The sequence below is a fragment of the Takifugu flavidus genome, chromosome 10 (assembly GCF_003711565.1).
Source record: "Takifugu flavidus isolate HTHZ2018 chromosome 10, ASM371156v2, whole genome shotgun sequence".
Classification (NCBI taxonomy): Eukaryota; Metazoa; Chordata; class Actinopteri; order Tetraodontiformes; family Tetraodontidae; genus Takifugu; species Takifugu flavidus.
In genome coordinates, this window is record NC_079529.1 from 14,716,894 (window position 1) to 14,732,811 (window position 15,918).

At 43.6% G+C, this 15,918-nt stretch overlaps 1 protein-coding gene across 2 annotated transcripts; it reads left to right on the forward strand.

Annotated features, from left to right (window-relative positions):
* The first annotated feature begins 209 nt into the window (after positions 1-209).
* fam110d (family with sequence similarity 110 member D) lies at positions 210-13,668 on the forward strand. Of its 2 annotated transcripts, XM_057045646.1 has the most exons (3): positions 210-403; positions 1,329-1,378; positions 10,118-13,668. In XM_057045646.1, the coding sequence occupies exon 3, from the start codon at positions 10,678-10,680 to the stop codon at positions 12,037-12,039; it is 1,362 nt and encodes a 453-aa protein (XP_056901626.1). In that variant the 5' UTR covers positions 210-403; positions 1,329-1,378; positions 10,118-10,677; the 3' UTR covers positions 12,040-13,668. The 2 variants fall into 2 exon arrangements, with proteins under 2 accessions (XP_056901626.1, XP_056901625.1); XM_057045645.1 differs by lacking the exon at positions 1,329-1,378.
* Positions 13,669-15,918: the final 2,250 nt, after the last annotated feature.

Here is a 15,918-nt window from a genome sequence, read left to right on the forward strand (position 1 = left end):
TATTGAATTACCGGGGAGGGGGTGTGTGTGTTAGCAAATGCATTCTAACAGGCTTACTTGAATTTATGGTCACTTAAACTAATCCTTAATGCAAATTATCTTTAACTTCGAGACTTGAGTCGCCACCCTACCCCCAGTCAAAAGCCCCCTCCCCAAAAAAACCTCTATGCAGGCAGCAGGAGTCAGCTTACAGCAGTTTCATACCTGCCCACCCCCTCCGCTGCGGGAAGGCCGGGTCTCCCTGCCTATCGCGCTGCCTCTGAGCGACGGTGCGCCAGTGTGCCAACAGTCCGAGTGCGGCGCAGAGCGCAGCGTCACGCATAGGCAGACAGTGCGTGTCAGAGACACAGAGGATCTCCGCGGGGTTTCAGGGACAGCCGGAGTGGATGAACGGAGCGACGAGGTAAGCACGGAGCCCCGTGAAATGGCGTTAAAAGCGGGATTTGTGTTCTGCTCCCGATCAAAGGTGACGGTCCGATCTGCGATCTAATGATTCGGATTCTGTTTTACATTCATTCAGTGGCAGCTGACTTATCACCAGAGAAAGGCTTATTGATTATGAGCTCAAGAGACTTTCCACTTCACTTCTACGTGGGTGAAGTCTAAACCTCTAAATGGAACTTTAATAGAGCACCATCCTCATTTATGCGCTCTACGTGTGTTTGTGTTTGTGGTGCAACTTGTCTGTTATTAATGTGTGAACGCAGCCCAGTTTATGGTAAAGTTGCTTATTTTTTGAACAGCTGATTAGTGTAGGTTCATCATCTCATATGTGTTGTCAAATGTGTTGTCAGAAATGGCAGCTGCTGTGATTGGAGAGCCCATACATGGGGCAGCAGGTTTATACCATCACCTCAGCTCTACACTAAATATTTACATCTGGATCAGATCTAGAGAATGGCTCAAATGTGGCTCCGGCTTCCAGAAATCGACTCTGGAAACCAAAGTTGTGCGACGCTAAACCGAATTAAACATTTTTCATTCACTCGCTTCAAATCCACGACTCAGGAGTGGCTGGAAACGGCACATTTACTCTTTACACAGCTGAAGAAAGTGTTATCAGTTTTCAAAACCTTAGCTTTCATTGACCCGAGGGTCATTGTGCAACATACTGAAGGGGCTTTAAAGACTCCTCTGATGCCCTCGGGGTCAACTCCACCTTGACCCACCTCCCTACAACCCACCCCTTTCTTCTTAATCTCTACTGATATGTTTGAGGCTCACGTGCTCGGGGTTGATCATTGTGGGGTCAGGCGCATAAACAGCTCTGCACTCAGACTAAACAGACCACACATGTCCACTAAACACAATCTTTCTGGGATTCATAGGTGATTGTTTGCTGGTGAGGACCACGCGTGCAGCAGCAGGACATTTACCGGTAATCCCTTCACTTTGATCCATATTGTAAAGCGGGACCTCATTTGTAAATTCCATCTGCGGGTGTATGTGATATTTATCTTTATGCCCCCGCATACATTTTTTTGTTGACTTGTTTTGTAAAAGTCTGAACTTGCAGACTCAACCTATGCCTAAGAGCTGGAATGACTCACAGCTCATAAACACCTCCAAACGCTGCGTCAAACCTTCATCATCACGTGCAGGTTTCAACGCAAGCCTCTACGTAACCGACTCCCTACCTTAGAAATTACAGTGTTGAGCAACCGTAAAAATTGCTCCCTTTTCCTCCCAGGAATCATGTGGCCACGCACTAATTTTCCAGCTGTAATACAGCCGCCACCGTGTTTGATCCTCATCCCGCACTTGCAGATAAGAACACTTCCAGCTGAGGCCAGAGCCCACGGGCACAGTGATCAGTGCTGCTGCCTCTGTCTGGGGTGTTGACAGGAGCTCTGACATCATAAGAGTGACTAAATGAAATGCAATTTTTATGTTCGCCTTCTTGGCTCTTAGGAAGGGGAGCGGCCGTGTTAATGCGGCACAGTGGGGAAATCATGTTGACTTATTTAAAACATGCCCAGAGATGCAGTCCTAAAGAGCAAAGTAGCCACCACCCAAGCTAAGATAAGCTAAACTAAACAAACCGCTTCGGTTATCAACATACTGAACACCCCACGATTTGGGTTCCTCTTCCTCTTTGCGGGCTATCCTGACTTTGTTTTTGTCGTTGGTTTGAGCCACATCAGAGCAGCAGGTAGATGCCACAGGGTACGTCACAGCGCAAGCTCACACGGAGCCTCTCGTGTGTTCCTTATCACTCTAAATTCAGCTGTACCGCAGCACTCGAGGCTCCGCGATCCTGTGGAGTCTTGAAAGCGTCACATTGTATGTGGGATGTCAAACATTTGTCCTCTTCAATTGCAGTTTTGTTCCATGAAAAGACAACCCCCCCTCCCCCCGAGTTGTGGCGGGAAAATTTGAGTTTTTAATTAGGGGGGAAATCTAACCTGCCGATGATGTCATCTGCCTCTTTGTGCATGTGTGTGTGTTTTTATGTATATTTTAGGTTCTATCAGGGTGATTTTTCCTCACATTTTGGGTTTTCAAAAATATAAGTTTGCAGTTAACGATTTAGATTTTTCTTTTCTGTTTTGTTTCCTAGGTTGACTAGAAACACAGGGATGCATAGATGTATGTGTGTTGCAGAACACAGCTGGTTCAACATTTGATGTTGTCACGACTGTAATTTATAGCTCAGCTTTATTGAGGATATGTGTTTGGGCAGAAGAGTAAGAAACTGGTTATTTTACAGGTTGTTTTCAGGAGGAACCGTTTGTAAAAGAGGAAGAACTCACCAAAATAAACACATTTTCTTACATTACACTGCACAGCCAATGGCACAGTAATAACCCCTCCTGCAACAGACTTTTGGGAGAAACGATAAGTTAAAGCCTACATTTATGCACCAGGCTAGTATTTAATATACCGCTGTACATACCAGAATCGGCCTACTTGTGTGCGTTGCTTGGAAAACCTTTACTCGCTTTACCATAGACGGTTATTCCTTCAGTTATGAGTCCGAACAGTCAGTTTCTGTGCCACACGTTGACATCTGAATCTTAAATATCAGCATCTTTTGCTGCTTCGTTACAAAAGCAGCATCTAAGTGAATTAATTAGCCCTCCATTTTAATGCATCTGTCCCGTCTTTGTCTGTGGACTCATAACTCAATCCATAATTTATCGCGAGCAGCAAAGTCTCGAAACGTGATCTGACAGTTCTCCATCTCCTGACAGTCCCCCGTGTGTGTGACAGCTGTGAGAGCAGCTCCTCTCTCCAACGCTCCCACATCTCTGTAATTGTTCACAGTCTGACCGGGCGCCTCTGTACCTCTGCCACATCCCATCACGCTCATGCACGCCGCGCCACGTCCGCTCAACCATGAGCGAGACGGCACAGACTCGGACATTTCCTCAGATGGGGGGGGCAAAGATGTTGGTCTCGCTGTGTCTCCAAGCTCCTCCAGAGTTTTTCTCATTGTGACAGCAGTAGAGGAAAAAATGGGGGGGTATCTCCGGTTTTTGAGACACATGGGGGCTGTTGTTTGCTGGAAAACAGGTCTGTTGATCAGTAACTAGAGAGGACAGCTAGTAGGTTCATTGGAGGTTAGCAGCTAAGGGTAGATGGCAGTGCAGAGCTAGGGAGATTGCCCAGTTTCTCCATTGCATCACACAGGTTTTGGAAAGGATGTTTGTTTTGGAATGGAAACAAAATGGAATATTAGATTTAAGGGTCAGTATCCGTTCAGTTCAGGTCTCGGTTATCATTTTAAATGTGAGGGAGTTTTGTTGCCATGTCTTCTAGCTGCCTGACTCAGAGTGCAGAGATAGTTGTTGGTTTCATTTCTCAGTATACGGTAACTAGAATAGCTTCCTTTGCCTCAATAATGTATACTTTTACCCAAATACAAAGCATAAACTAACTGAGCAGTGAGATTATGGCTAAGAATAATGTTTTGCAAACCAGAACAAAGATTTGTTTCTAAATCGCTGGAGTCTTAGAGGCTCATAGTACAATATTGAAAACTGTAAAGCTAACCAAGACAGAGCTGAGATTAGTCTCAGACATGAGAATATGTTGGGGGGGGTCCATTTGCTTTTCCAGTAGGTGTTTAGTAAGCATATCAGGAGATGTGCGGCGTGTAACTGATCAGACAGCATTCAGCTGTGTAGATAACAGAGGTGGAGTGTTTAAAGTGACACAAGAGGGGAGCTGTTAGAAAGAGAGCACTGCAGTCACAGATGACCCTGTGCTTGAGGACATAGCACAGCTAGGGCAGCATTAAGCCCTAAAATCAACCTCACACAACCTCAGATTCATAGAAATGGCAGCTAGCCTTTTACTTGTTATCTTATGGGCACACGGGCGTTCCAAATCCTACGAGGAGGCCCATTTGGCTGTGAAAAACTAACATCCTCATTTTCCTTCATTTTGGTATGTGTGGGTAAACTGTTTCCCATCATATCAGGTCTAAAAGTCAGTTAATCCGCCCTCTCCCTCACTTATCTCTCAGTTGGCTCTTTGTGATGCACTGTTGCAGGACTTCATCCCACTAACTACGTTCTACTCGCTCATAAATGTCTAACGCAACCATCCAGTGAAGCTTCTTTCTCCCAGTTGCTGGAACAGACATTTGCCTGGCAGGGTAAAAAAAATGTGTTGACTTGGTGAAATGAAACATCTGGCACTTTGCCACACACCATTTTTCAGAGCATTCTCACCAGCTGAGAGCTTAATGAGGGTTCACAGTGTGGGAACAGGCCCTCCTAACATAAAACTCTGGGATGCTGAGGGATGGGTCCAAATTTCTGTCTACGTACTGTTGATTCCTTCTTCTTTTTAAAGGGGAACTCTGTTACCTTGAGTTGCAAACACCATTCCCTGTTCAGGGCTGGACTGCACCCAAACACTCCCACACACTCTGGCTGAGTGTGGGTTGGGATGCTGGTCCTCTGAACAGCCTTCAAATCTGGTCACCACAAAGAAATATCATTTTGTTTGAGTGGTTCATGATCTGTCACTGTTAATGGAGCTGATCATCACACATAACGAGCATTTCAGGTCAAGCTCGAGGTATTACACTGGTGCAAAGGTGCACGCTGTTTCTCCCATGGTGAGTGTGAGGGCCCATTAATAAGCAAGATATTAGAAATAAACCATTTCAGAAGAGAAACTTATACATCCGGGGTTTTTTGTCAGGATTCCGTCTGAGCCATATAAGAGGTACGCTGTCATATACATTTATTTGAAAGTATTGTTTGTATTTGGAACTTTAACTAACATAATGTATCATATCTGGTCAATAATTTTACTATATAATGGTCTGTATTACATATGCATATCTACCATGATTACTGTTTAACAGAAGGGTGTATTAATATTCTTAATCTGGATTTCTGATTTGATAAGGGATTTTAAATCAATTAAATAAGTCAAAGAAGTAAGTTAAAATCTCCTAAAATGACAGAATTTGGTTGATATAAATAGATTCAGAGTTAAACCTTCTCTTTTGTCGCTCTTTTAAGCAGTGAAGTTGCTACATGATAGAAACATGCAGTCTGTCGCCATGGAGACAGTAAAACAAAGACTCTAACTAAAGTAAACAGTGATTAAATCATTAGTTACTTCCCTGAATGGAGTTATAAAGGTTGTGTAATATTATTCCAATAGCATGTCCACAGAGAGAGCATAGAAAATCAGCTTATCAGCGTTGGTACTGCTACTTTATTTTTAGTAAAGGTAGGGTACAGTCTCGTTTCTTTACTGTGTGGGTGATGGGATTTACTGTACATGATGGAGAGAGCATTAAAAGAAACCTAAAGTTTTGTAATTAGAAATTATTATAAGCCACAGACTACAGTTTTTGACAATTTCAGGGAAAGTTTAATCGTTTAAAGGCAAAACTGCAGCCAGACAGACCTGAATAGTGACTTACAAAGCTTTTTTTTTAGAGTCAGACGCGATTAATTATCAACAGTAAAAACTGTCGGGTCCTTTGAAGGCAGGAAGAAGGAACTAGCCCTGCCTTTTGATAACAACAGGAATAAATGTGTTATCCAGCAGTTTAGTGCACGAGGCTTAGTGCGACACTAAAACTTGACTTACAGTTGAATGTTTATAGTGTGATAACATTCGATCTGTCACTGCAATATTTCATATTAAGTTAATCCGCAGCTGAGTGTAGAATAGCAGCATCAACAGCATTAAGCAAACCAGGATCAAATGCTAGCATTGCTAATTTTTGCACATAGGCTGCAACGGGCATGTTCCCTGATGGCATGTGTTTTATCACTGTTATTCTAAAGTGTGCCTGGACATGTCCTCTTTGGCTTGTGGCTCCACAGCTCAGCTGTCTCTGTGCTGATTTGCTTTGAATGACAAAAGGGTGACAGCAATGAATTAGGGGCCTGTGTTGTCCAAAGGGAGGCCTTTTCCCGTTTGAGTCCCTGAAGTCTCCTCAGGTGGCCTACTGCTGTTCCCTGCAAATGCAGACACAACCCTATAGGTAGCGGCGAACTGCATGTCAAGCAGCTAGAGCCATTCAAGGCGCGGCGAGCATAACAGGATTTACAATTTGGTGCCAGGCTGCGTATCTGAGGGGAGAGAGACCCCTGAGTCCTGTGGCTTTGTCACTTACATTTTATTGTTCCCATGTTGTTGTTTGTCCCTTTCCCTCCCTGACTAATGATCCTCAGCAGCCACGTCAGGACATAACCTATCAGTAGACCTGGAGCCGAGCATTGTTGTGGCTCATTAATAATGCAAAGAAAAGGCAGCCCTTCTCTTTGTTTGGGCCGACGCCTATTTTGTGTTGGCCCCAGCCCCGTAGCAGACTTCATGAGGTCTGTACCGCCAGTGCTGGTTAATGGCTGCAGCCGACAGTCGTGAATCACTGCTGATTAGGGGGCCGTGCAAGGCTCTTACGATCACACTGTAGAGAATTGACGTGCACAGATGTTGCCCTAACATCAACATAAAGGCACCTTTGAGTGCGCTTTGGTTAATGCTTGAAAAGTGGAACATTTTAGAAAATTGATGAGCGCCAGTCTCTGCTGGAGGGCAGCGGCAGCTGTTAATATGAAGAAAATGAGAGAGAAAGACACCAGAGATAGTTGCTCGACATCAATTGTCAGTTGCAGATGGCCTCTCATCTGTCCAACGATTCATTTGACAGGTGAGCGTGCAGAGTTCATTACCCTGGAGATTTAAAAGCAGTCCCTTTGGCTTTATAATTGCGTTATCTCATGCTTCCATACTACACTGTAAAACGTCCTTGGGCATTCTGACCATAGGTCAGCTGTGTTTTCTGTTTTGTTTCTGTCAATACACACAGTAACAGCCCATCCTTGTGAAAATATGTTCCAAATGGCACTTTTAAAGAAAACTGGGAGTACGTGGTACCTTCCCGTGACTAGTATCTGTTGTCTGAGCATTTTTATGTAGCATGACACAAAACATCTGGTTCCTCTTTAACTGCACGGGGGCGCCCGGTTAAACCTCCCCTGCAGGCTTGGCCAACCGCTTCACAGAGAGGACACAGGGGAGGGATGAGTGGAAGGTAGAGGGAGAGATTGAGACGTCATAAAAATGGTCTTGTACAGTGTACATGTGAACCTGTGGCATGCTCGAAAACATCCGTGATAACCTTGGCTAAATATTTGATATGGCATGAAGTTGCACTTGCCTTGATGCTGGTTGTTTAAGCAAAGAACCAGCGCTTATGTAATTATTCCTAAACACATTGAGTTGTTCAGTTTGTTTTCTTCTAAATATCAGATCATACAAGAAAAGGGGGCGCAAAAGTGAATTAACTAGCATTCATCTTTAAATATTGGAAGAGTTCTTCCAGGAAGGAAGTCGTGACACATTTTGCAAAGGTCACAACAAATCATCTGCCGTCTTGTTTTTGAACCATGTCGAGTCCTCTATCACCCCTAAAGGGTTCCGGATCCACTGATCCACGAGGAATGAAAGCAGTGCGTGGAGAAAGCAAATGCACAGACGAGAAAGACAGTGAGAAGACAAGAAGGGAGAGGAGGATGGGAAATGACAGGGAAGCGAGACGCCCTATGGCGCATTATAAATAAGAGACAAGAGAAGAGTTCAATTACAACCTACAGCGAGAGACGAATGAGGCTGCTTAACCTGAGAAAGAGTCATCTTGTGCTGTTCAAGGAAGGTGCTGGGTTCTAATTTGGCTCTTTACGGTCAATGAACCTAATGGCGGCGGTTGTTCACCACCAAATCCCAGCTCACTTACTGCTTCACTCCATATGTGTTTATAAGGATTCTATATTGGCCACGCATGTTCCTTGCACCTGTATGATGATGGTGTATTACTAGCTATTCTACTTAATTGGTGTTAATTATGAATTAATTAGATTAATGTCCTATGAAAATCCATTGGATTTTTTTAAGATGGAAATTTTAGATTCAGTGAAGAACTGAGAAGCCACATTTATAATGTCACAAATTTCAGTCTTGCAGCAGCAAGTATTTACTTATCAATAAAGTCGATTTAGAATGAAAATACTGTTCATATCATTTTAATTTCTCTACTCACAATCACCCCTTTCAAAAGAAATCCAGCATCAGGATTAAGGACTTTGGGGCACTTGCTTTACCAGTTTGATCATAGATTGGGAAATGATTAATTCAGAGGAAATGTATCCTGTGACTATGTGCTAACCCCACCTCCACTGCACCTCCCCCCATGCCCAGTCAGAACCTCCACACCTGTCGCAAGGCATTTTTCCCGGAGCTCTACATAAACAATAGCTGACTTTCCTGAACTCCGACAGCCTTCCATCTGGGGAAAAACTACCTGCCTCTGACCTTTCCCTCCCCCTTAAGCTAGTTTATGTTGTCTGTACACTGTGATGAGTTCAGTGGCTGAAATGAGGTAGAGTTACACCATACGTCACCTTCTCATACGCAACTATTGTCGTAATACTATTAGTAATAGTAGCAGCCAATTGACTGTTTAGAATAGTAATAATGTAAATATTTCAATAAGATTTGCAAAGTCGGTGTGACATTTTTAATACTTAATCTAACCGACCTGCTGCTTAAAATCAGTGTACTTTGTTTTCAGTGACCTTAAGTGTCGATGTAAAGGAGAGATAGTATAGTTATGGAGGTGAAGGTCAAGGAATAACAGGATGAGGAAGGAAATTGGAGTGCTGGATGAACACAGGACTACGATAAACTAGCATGTGAGGGAGAAGTGAAGATATGGGGGAGACAGCAGGCCCCAACAAACAAAGAGGAAATTTAAAGTGTTTTGTGGTGCGCGTGACTTGTCTTGAGACACGGATCCTTTTTCCTGTCGAAAGGTGTTTGTTCATTGTTTTGCCTGGTGCGAAGGAAAAGTTAAAATAGCATGTGATAACAGTTGAGGCAGACTTATGGGAACAATCAACACCACAAAAGCTCAACTTGCCAAGCATTCATCTATACAGGAAGGCTCTCAAAAAGGTTTAAGAGGAAACAAATGAAATATAGATATATTCTCTTCCCAGTTTGGACATGAATTCAAATCAAGCTCATAGGTTTAAACCATTTATAGTTAAAGTGTTTGGTCTTGTACTGACACCATGTGCATCCACTGCATACCTTCAACATATGCACACGTGTGCATTCATACATGGACACATGATAACAGTGCTAGGACATTTTCGTGCTATAAATAGCCTTTGGGGAGCCTCTCCCATTATATACATGCAGCCTCCCCTCACATTGCACTGAAACATTAAAGAGATGCTATAGCTCTCAAACACCCAGCAGCCCATCAAAAGAAAACATGAAAATACATATAAATAAGGTTTAAATAAGGTTTTAGGGCCTTGTAAATATGACAACCAAACTTTTTAATTGACTGTAAAGCAAACTTCAGAAGTCTGGATGAACTAAGCAGCTGTCCAGGGTGTTTAATTCCTATAAAAACATATTATCAGCTACTACAGCCTTTCAAAAAGGGTTTATTATTTTGATGATGGCAAGTGCTCATTAATAATTTGACAGTTTGCAGACCAATTGTCAGACCTGCTGACTTTTTGGCTGTCAAACAGAAGTATTTCAGTGTCAGTACTTTGGTATTTAACATGGAAACGATGCCACATCAAACTAAATGCCCTGTTCCTCTCACTGTGTCTTGCAGGAGTCCATGCAGGTGGGGTGAAGACAAGGACAACATCTGCCTCTGCTCCCTCTGTCATCAACAAACAAAGTGCCTTGGTGCCGGTCCTCCTCAGGTCAACATAACCATGACGGGTGGCAAACAAAAGTCTTCGCCAACATCCTGAAAGACAACACGTCTTTAACAGTCCAAGACATTGTAGGAAGACAGAGATAAAGGAAAAGCAGACTCTGCTTGTTGTTTCCACTCCACTGTGGATAGGGAGTGTCTCATTTTGGATTGTTCTTGGCCGACTTAGTCGGACCTCTCTGTTCCCTGCCTGGGGATTCCAAAGTTTGTTTTAATACCACAAAGAGATATTGGTTGTTTGAGCTCTGCAATACCCAAGCAAGAAACTATAAACTATCTACTGGAAGCAGGAGGCTTGTGTGGATTCCTAAATTGGTAAATATGACTTTTCCCTTCAGGATTTAAGGACCGCAACAACAGTTTTGGTTTTGAAATCTTCACAGGACCCTCAACTGATCACTGGAGGACACCATAGAGGGTCACTTTCTATGTCTTTTAGTTAGCGAATCAACATGAAACCCCTGACTCCAATCGGCTCCCCCTCGCCTCTGAGGCTCCTCAATAAAGGTCCTGATTACTTGCGTAGGCAGATAGATGGCGGAGGCCATGGCCGCACAATCAGTGCTGTGGAAAGACTCGAGGCGGACAAAGCTAAATATGTTAAGAGTCAGCAGGTGATCAACACCAAACAAGAGCCTGTGCTAGTGCCCTGTGCTACTCCACCACCACAACCGCGTCGAGGTGTATCCCTTCCTGGCAATGTGACACCTCGTCTTCCCCCGCGGTCATCTACCACCCCCTTCTCCACCACGTCTGGCTCCCTAACCCCGAGAGATGAAAATGAAAATGATGACTCCAGGAAAGAGAACAGACGGACTTCTGTTGACATTGAGGTGCACAACAGGAGCAACGTGAGCTTTGGAATGCCTCCTATCCCCAGGACTCCAGGGGGCAACAGCTTGGTAGCACCCCACAGTGCCCCTGTGCTCCGGAGAAGTTCAGGCAAACGCATGATGAGGCCGGACTCGCTTGTTATCTACAGACAGAAGAAAGAGTGCAAGAGCCCCAGCGGTGGGACGGTCGGAGAGAATAACAACATGGAAGTAAAAGGTTATAGTTTTGTCCGCCGCCTCTTTCAGGGATCAATGAGGGAGAAGGGTGGCGGCAGTGAAACCAGACTCCAGAAGATGGTAATCAGTGAAGAAAGAACATCAAGGGACGGAGACTCCCGCATGTCTTGGACCAATGATAAAGACATCGTGGACGGAGGAGCGGGAAGCCGAAGGTCGAGTAAAACGGAGCGAGAGCGCAGCCCAGAATCTTTACCAAGCCACGCGTTTGGCTCTACACTTGAACGGACTAGGATTGGATTTCGGAACGGTGCCAATGAAGGTGCAAAGACTGTAGCCACTAATGGCAACCACTCAAGTAACCCCGATGACGACGCCGACGACGACCCGTGGAAACGAGCGTCACCCCAACCAGCGGCCAGAAGGAAGTTTGGGGAGCTACGGCGCTCCAAGTCAGACTTGCGTCTGCGTTGCTCAGTTGCTTTATCAGAGCAGGAGCATTTCTTTGACTTTTGTGGGCTGGACATGGACATGATACAGCGTCTGGGTCGCGAGAATTTCCTTTCTGGTGCCAGCTCCATAGACACGCTCTCACTGGCCCTGCGCAGTGTGGTTGGCGATGGCTGCGGTGGCTCTGAGCCCAGTGAGTTCTCCCGGCACTCAGGAGATGGACTGTTTGAGGAGGAGCTGGCTGAGCAGCTTCCAACCGGTGTGTCAATCATTGAGAGGAATGCTCGGGTCATTAAGTGGCTTTACGGGTGTAAGAACGCTGCTGAAGAGGGACCCAAAGAGTCCACTGTTTAATATATCAATAAGGAGCCATGTGCCATAGAGTGCAAGCAGCCTGCAGCTGGACCTGGGATGTTAACAACGTCAGAGTATTAATGTTTGTGCTAATAATGCTAATGCTTTCAATTACTGAAAATTGGCTTGGCGTTATCAGTTGTGCAGGAAAATTTGGCCAAAACACACCACAAATCAGACGTAAAAGAACCGACATTGGCAATTTGACCTAAAAAAAACTGTGTTCTGTACAAACGTGCACACAAACCGAGCATTTACTTTCTTTTAAATGTCTACATGAAGGGATTCTGTTCTGTGGCACATGGTTGTCTTGAGTGCTTTTGCTAACTCCAAAGGGACAGTTTTTTCAATTCACCGCGCAAGCAGCAGCTACTCGGATTTTCATAACAAAAAGATTTATTGTATTTATAGATCCTATAAAAGATTTGCGTGGGCTGATTGAATATCTGCAAAATGTTTTGATGTCTGTGGTCTTGTGTCTGTGTTAAAAGCCTTCTCTATTAAACTGAATAATTCATCATGGGTTTTAAATGAATGGCACATAAAGCATAATAGAGAAGTATATCCTCAACACAGATGCTGTCCTGTATGGTCTAAAATGAAAAAGAACCTAAGCTACATTTATTCTGAACTGGAAAAGCTTTGTGAAATGAACCATGAGTACCTCATTCTGATCTGTCCCAGTTTAGTTTGAGTATTTTTTTTTACTTGTTAAACGCAGGCGTTGGAATTGGAACAAACATGCGAGACACCCCTGTGGGGCTGTTAATGCACTGAACTGGACAGAGTGAGAGGAAATAAAATGTGTGGCTTCTGTTCTTCACAGGGATTCATCTCATGGAACTTTAAACACTGGGCTAGATTCAAAGAAGCACCAGAACGCCAGTAAAGCCATGAAACACCTTCAGCTTTCACACTTTATATGCTTCCCAGTAATTGTGTGACAGTCTCTGATCGCTGCTGCCAGTGCATCAGGAATATGCACCTGCACAGATACTCAACAGGGCGAGATGCCCGTGAACCTGGATTCCCCAAAACACTGACATTTTCAAAGCAGCACATTCAGAAGTGAAGCAGAGCTTTGCAGTTAAATGGTTTTGGATGTCACTTTTACCATCTGGCTGTTTGCAGACTTTCAACCTTCCCAGCTGGCTCGGTCAGGCTGTTTCCCCTCTGCTCCTCCCTCTGATATCAATCCTACCCCACTCCATCTATCCTTTAGTGGTTCTCATTTTATTTCCAACCAATGTTACGTCCGTTGCTGGGCCTGGATAAGGCCCTCAAATGTGACCTTGGGGTCTGCAGAGGCAGGTAGATAGAGAGGGGCATTCTGGACTGTGGCTGTCTGAACCCCAGGGCAGGATCTACTTGTAAATGTGATGAAATTACACATGATGTGTCCTTACTGAATTTTACTTTCAGCATGGCAGCCTCTTGCAGCTCCGTCATCCAGTCATTTATTGTTTCCACACTTTCCACTCCTCCTCCCCCGTTCAAAAACCATTTGGTTCCATGTTTAAAAAGTGGCTCCTTCCTATTCCGTCACACCAGTCTCATTTATATGAGATTTCACTTTTATTCCAAAGAGGTTTGTGTATTATGTACACAGAAATAAACACAATGAAAGAATGCTGCGTGGTCATTTATTTGCTGTATGTTTATGCATTTCAAAGCACAAATTACAGAATTAGCTCAATATCCAAAATGCACGGCTTGATTCTAATAAAACAAACAAAAAACAAGTCTGTTACGTTATTGTTATCTCCTTTTGTAACGGCAATTGTCGCCTGAGTCATTGTCTCGTCCTTGACTCTTTGTTGCACCAGATCACGTCCCATTTTTCACATTATCTCAAGTGTATATGTGCTAATCCTATTAGCATTCCCTGCATATTCTGTTCTCGAGAAGGCTGCAAGGTTGTGTTTATGGACAAGGAGGCCACTATGATGCTAAGTGTGTGCTTTTCCAGAGACTCCCCCTCAGTTTATATTCACAGTTTTCTGGAGATAAACACATTCAATCTGACTGGGTTAGCCAATATAAAAGATAAAGTTAAAAATTTACAATGGTGTGTTTGTCCTGGAACCCCTGAGACTATGTAATTGTTAACAACTGTTGTTGAATTTATTATATATATGCTTTCAGTGTAAGCACTGAAAAGTGCACTTTAAAAAAAAGTTTTTTACTGAGGTTTTTAATTAGGAGTCATTGTCTAAAGACTTTCATTTGGATAGCATGCTAACAATTAGCAATTCAGGCTTCTGTATTTAAATTATTATGAACAGCTTAAGTAGCTCATTTACCCAATGCTAAATACACTTAAAATGTCCATAACAGTTTTCTAGGCATCCATATATTGCCCCCACTTAGGTTAGTAATTTTTTTAACGTCTTGGTCGACCTTTATCTTCAATAACATTTTAACAAAGTCTTGTCTGCTGGATGCACAGCAAACTATTATTTACTGGCTCCAACTTAAGACAGAAAAAAAAATAGTTTCTATCTTTAAAGTAAGAAAGACTTTCTCTTCCAAGACGCATAAAACGTTGCCAGGCTCTGTCATGCAGCTGCTGAAATTCCTATTGCCCTACATTTAATTTTATCTTTATTTTATCTTCCGCTCTCCTCTGTCTGTCCTAAGTCAGAGGACAACAATAGTCGTCCTGTTAGCCCGTCTCTCTGTCTGTTAGTTTGACCAGAGGGCCTGCTGTGACATCCTGTTTTGGGTTCAGAGGACAAGGTTTAAACATATGGTCGTGTTTTTAATCTGGCTTTTCCCTCCCTCAGTCTGTCTGAAAAGAAAGAAGAAGAAAAAAGACAACAGCTGTTTTTAGACAGCTATTTATAAATGATTATTAAACGCGTTTTAGCGCTACAGTTGGTCTGAGTGGAGCTGAATGCACTGAGCTCTCTGCCTTGTCTGAAAAGTGGGTGGTAAATCTGCAGGGATCCACCCTGGCATGCCGCTAATGTGGTTTTCCCTTCACATTAGAAATCCACCACTGGAGGATTTATAATGAATAACATCTAACATGTTTTTTTTTTGTTTTTCAAAATCCGGTTGTGACCTGACTGTAACTTTGAGAAATAAGAAATAAACTCCATACACAAATCAACATCACAGAATTTTTGATATAAAAGAGTTTTCCCACAACTTTAGTACCAATTCACTTTGTTCTTCAAACACACAGGCTGTGTAGAGAATTGTGCTGATTTGGCATTTTACAGCTAAAACAGCTCTGTCTGTGCAGATCCTGCCAAATCAGTGCTTTTTCTTTGACCTATGCATAACAACCACTTGGAATCTTACCATCAGAAGGACCAGTTACATTCACACACATGTTTTGAGGCACATTCTCTGTCCAGAAACCCGTTTCTTCTTGATGTTCCAAGCAAGACAAATGTAAGATGCTTGATCAACTGCATTTGGGTGGTGAATGAGTATCACGAATCGAGTGACTGTGCCCTTAAAAGCCTTTGAAAGATGTATTTTAGGTCAGCAGATAAAGCTGAGTTCCCCTCTTTGCCTAGAGTTTCCCTTGATGGACCCCGGAATCCTTCTGACAACTGTGTCACAGTCGTATTTGTCTCACTGCCTCCTCGCCAAGATGGGAAGAACAAATATCAACATTTAATGTCAGAAGGGACACAAGCTGCTGCGGCACATTTGTATTAGATTTTCTGCCTACAGAAACAATCAGGCATGTCGGGTCTCATGGAGTGTGTCAAATCTGCCCTAGTTCTTCTGCACCAGCAGCTTCCGCTCACTGTGAACTTGTACGCTTTAGAGCAACTCGCCTCAGACACAGAGAAGCTGAACGCACACAACAGCAGCAGGGACGTCTCTGTGAAGGTGCAGGCCAAGAATAAAGCCTTTTAG

Excerpts from the sequence above, each read along its gene's own strand:
- fam110d (XM_057045646.1), top strand. The coding sequence starts at position 10,678 with ATGAAACCCCTGACTCCAATCGGCTCCCCCTCGCCTCTGAGGCTCCTC.